Source organism: Homalodisca vitripennis, unplaced genomic scaffold (genome assembly GCF_021130785.1).
Source record: "Homalodisca vitripennis isolate AUS2020 unplaced genomic scaffold, UT_GWSS_2.1 ScUCBcl_5046;HRSCAF=11570, whole genome shotgun sequence".
Classification (NCBI taxonomy): domain Eukaryota; kingdom Metazoa; phylum Arthropoda; class Insecta; order Hemiptera; family Cicadellidae; genus Homalodisca; species Homalodisca vitripennis.
In genome coordinates this window covers 24,542-26,660 of record NW_025781158.1, presented here as the reverse complement: position 1 = coordinate 26,660, position 2,119 = coordinate 24,542, and the positions used below count along the sequence as shown (strand labels likewise).

General features: G+C 39.0%; 2 protein-coding genes across 2 annotated transcripts; both read right to left on the bottom strand.

The window, feature by feature from the left end:
- Nucleotides 1-235: 235 nt before the first annotated feature.
- LOC124373198 (serine/threonine-protein kinase PLK1-like) lies at nt 236-1,069 on the bottom strand. Its single transcript, XM_046831598.1, has one exon. It carries the CDS (start codon nt 1,067-1,069, stop codon nt 236-238), a length of 834 nt encoding a protein of 277 aa, XP_046687554.1.
- A 71-nt stretch (nt 1,070-1,140) lies between these two features.
- LOC124373199 (serine/threonine-protein kinase polo-like) lies at nt 1,141-1,872 on the bottom strand. The gene has a single exon (XM_046831599.1). It carries the CDS (start codon nt 1,840-1,842, stop codon nt 1,141-1,143), a length of 702 nt encoding a protein of 233 aa, XP_046687555.1. The 5' UTR covers nt 1,843-1,872.
- Nucleotides 1,873-2,119: the final 247 nt, after the last annotated feature.

The window sequence follows — 2,119 nt, the reverse complement described above, 5'->3', positions numbered from 1 at the left end:
ATATGGGTAACATTTATAAGCAAAAACTAAAATGTTATATGATAACATGTCGATGAATACATCAAATAGGTTAACCAACGAATATTTCCAAAATGAAACATTCTTGTAAAATAAACCGCACCTTCTTACAAAGTCGTGAGAGTTGTAACAACGTAGACGTGGAAATCCTGTATCGATGCACGCTTATAACCCAATAAATAATTAAATTTAAAAATCACGGAAAATAACAGTCTTGTTATTCAGACAGGAAGCTGGTGACGTATTTTAAAATAACAGACAACTTCTGTTTTAACTGAACACCAGCGCCACAGTTTTGAAGGTTGTCCAACTTTAGTGTTTTCATGTAATTGGCGCTCTCTATGACGGTTACAGTTTTGGTACTGCCGCACAATATCAGCTTGGTGTGGTCGCTGGAGAAGTTAACCTGGATACTCCCATTTGTCAGCATCATTACCATCTCCGCCTCTCCTTTTGTCCACTTGAACACCTCCACTATAGGCTTGTCTTCATCTGCCGCCAAGTCAGGTGGATTCCCTTCGTGTGCTTGAATTAGAGATTCTTTCATGTATTTCCCACAGTGTATCAAGATTTTTAACTTCTTGCTCAAGGCAGCAGGAATGCTACTCTTCTGGCAAATAATATCGGAACCATCGGAATGGACGTAGTGAACGTACTGTTCTTTGTTCTGAAGAAGCATTCTCGTCTCGTCGTTGAATATGATGCCGTAGTCTGAACTGCTCAAGGTGTAAGCGAAACCGTAAGAGTTAGAAAAATCCATCCAAGAGTTCACCCAATCTAACGGTTTCAGTGATGAAGCCTCGGACAAAAACTCGCCAAAGTCTGATTCCGGCCATTTCTTGATATTTACCAGGCACTTTGCAATTTTGAAAAAACAACTTTTAGGAAATTCCTTGGAATCAAGTTGATTTGGATCGAATGGATTCGTGGGTATTGCTGCAGTCGCAACTCTACCTTTTCGAATTGTTGACATTCTTCTAGCATTTCCAAAATCAAACTGTGGAGGTTTCGGGGAAATATCTCTTGAAATTAGAAACTCAAAGTTTTTCATCTCGTAAATAGTAGGTCTCAACTTAGGATTCACCTGAAGGCTACTCATAATGAGCGTCCTGTGCAGAGTAATTAATGCGGGAAGATGGACGATATTGGCACCTGATTATGTTTGTTGTAGGTGGTAGTAGTGTTCGGCCCCTGGAATGGTGGTGTGCCCTCCAGCATCGTGTGTAATATGCAGCCCAGAGCCCACACGTCCACCTCGTAACTGTATCCTATTCCGTTAATCACTTCAGGAGCAATATAGTTTGGAGTTCCACATCGAGAAAAGCGTTTCTGACCCTCGTACACTATCGCTATGGCCAAACCGAAGTCACCCAACTTCACTGCAAACTGCTTATCCACAAACAGATTCCCCAGTTTTAGATCTCTGTGCACTATTTTGTTACTGTGCAGGTATTCCACTGCAGAAACTACTTGTATCATGAAGTGCTTTGCCTCACTTGCGGTCAGTGTTTTTAAAGCGTGAATAATATGCACCATAGAGTACCTTGAGCAGTACTCGAGAACTATAATGATGTGACTGCCCAATTCGATATACGTGAGGAACTGTACTATATTTTTGTGACGAAGCCTTCGGTGGATACCTATTTCATTCCAAACAGCATTGCTAATGCCGTGCCTTTGTAGTTTTTCTTTGCTAATAAACTTACCAGCTAATCGTCTTCTCGTCAGACAACATTCTAAAGCGTAAACTTTACTAAAGCTTCCTTTATCAATGTATTCTCCGATGATAAAAGAGCATCCGTTTTCATCCTGAATCTTCATCATCAGTTAGTAGTCACGATATATTTTTGTTAATTTAAGGTTAGAATTGAGTTTTTTTTTAACATTTTTTATGAACGTAAAGTGTTATTAAATTTACATATGGTGTTAAATATATTATAAACCAGCTGTTTCTGGCTAACAAGTCAGGGAAACTATTCAGTTTAGGAGAACCATTTTTATATAAAACTAACTTACTCAATTACACCTAGGACTTCATAGAATAAGTCAGTGTATTTATTTTGCATTTTCTCTAGCCTTGCGTTTACAGTTTACTGTTCTA

Coding starts and splice junctions, on each gene's coding strand:
- LOC124373198 (XM_046831598.1), bottom strand. CDS start 1,069: ATGAAAAACTTTGAGTTTCTAATTTCAAGAGATATTTCCCCGAAACCT.
- LOC124373199 (XM_046831599.1), bottom strand. CDS start 1,842: ATGATGAAGATTCAGGATGAAAACGGATGCTCTTTTATCATCGGAGAA.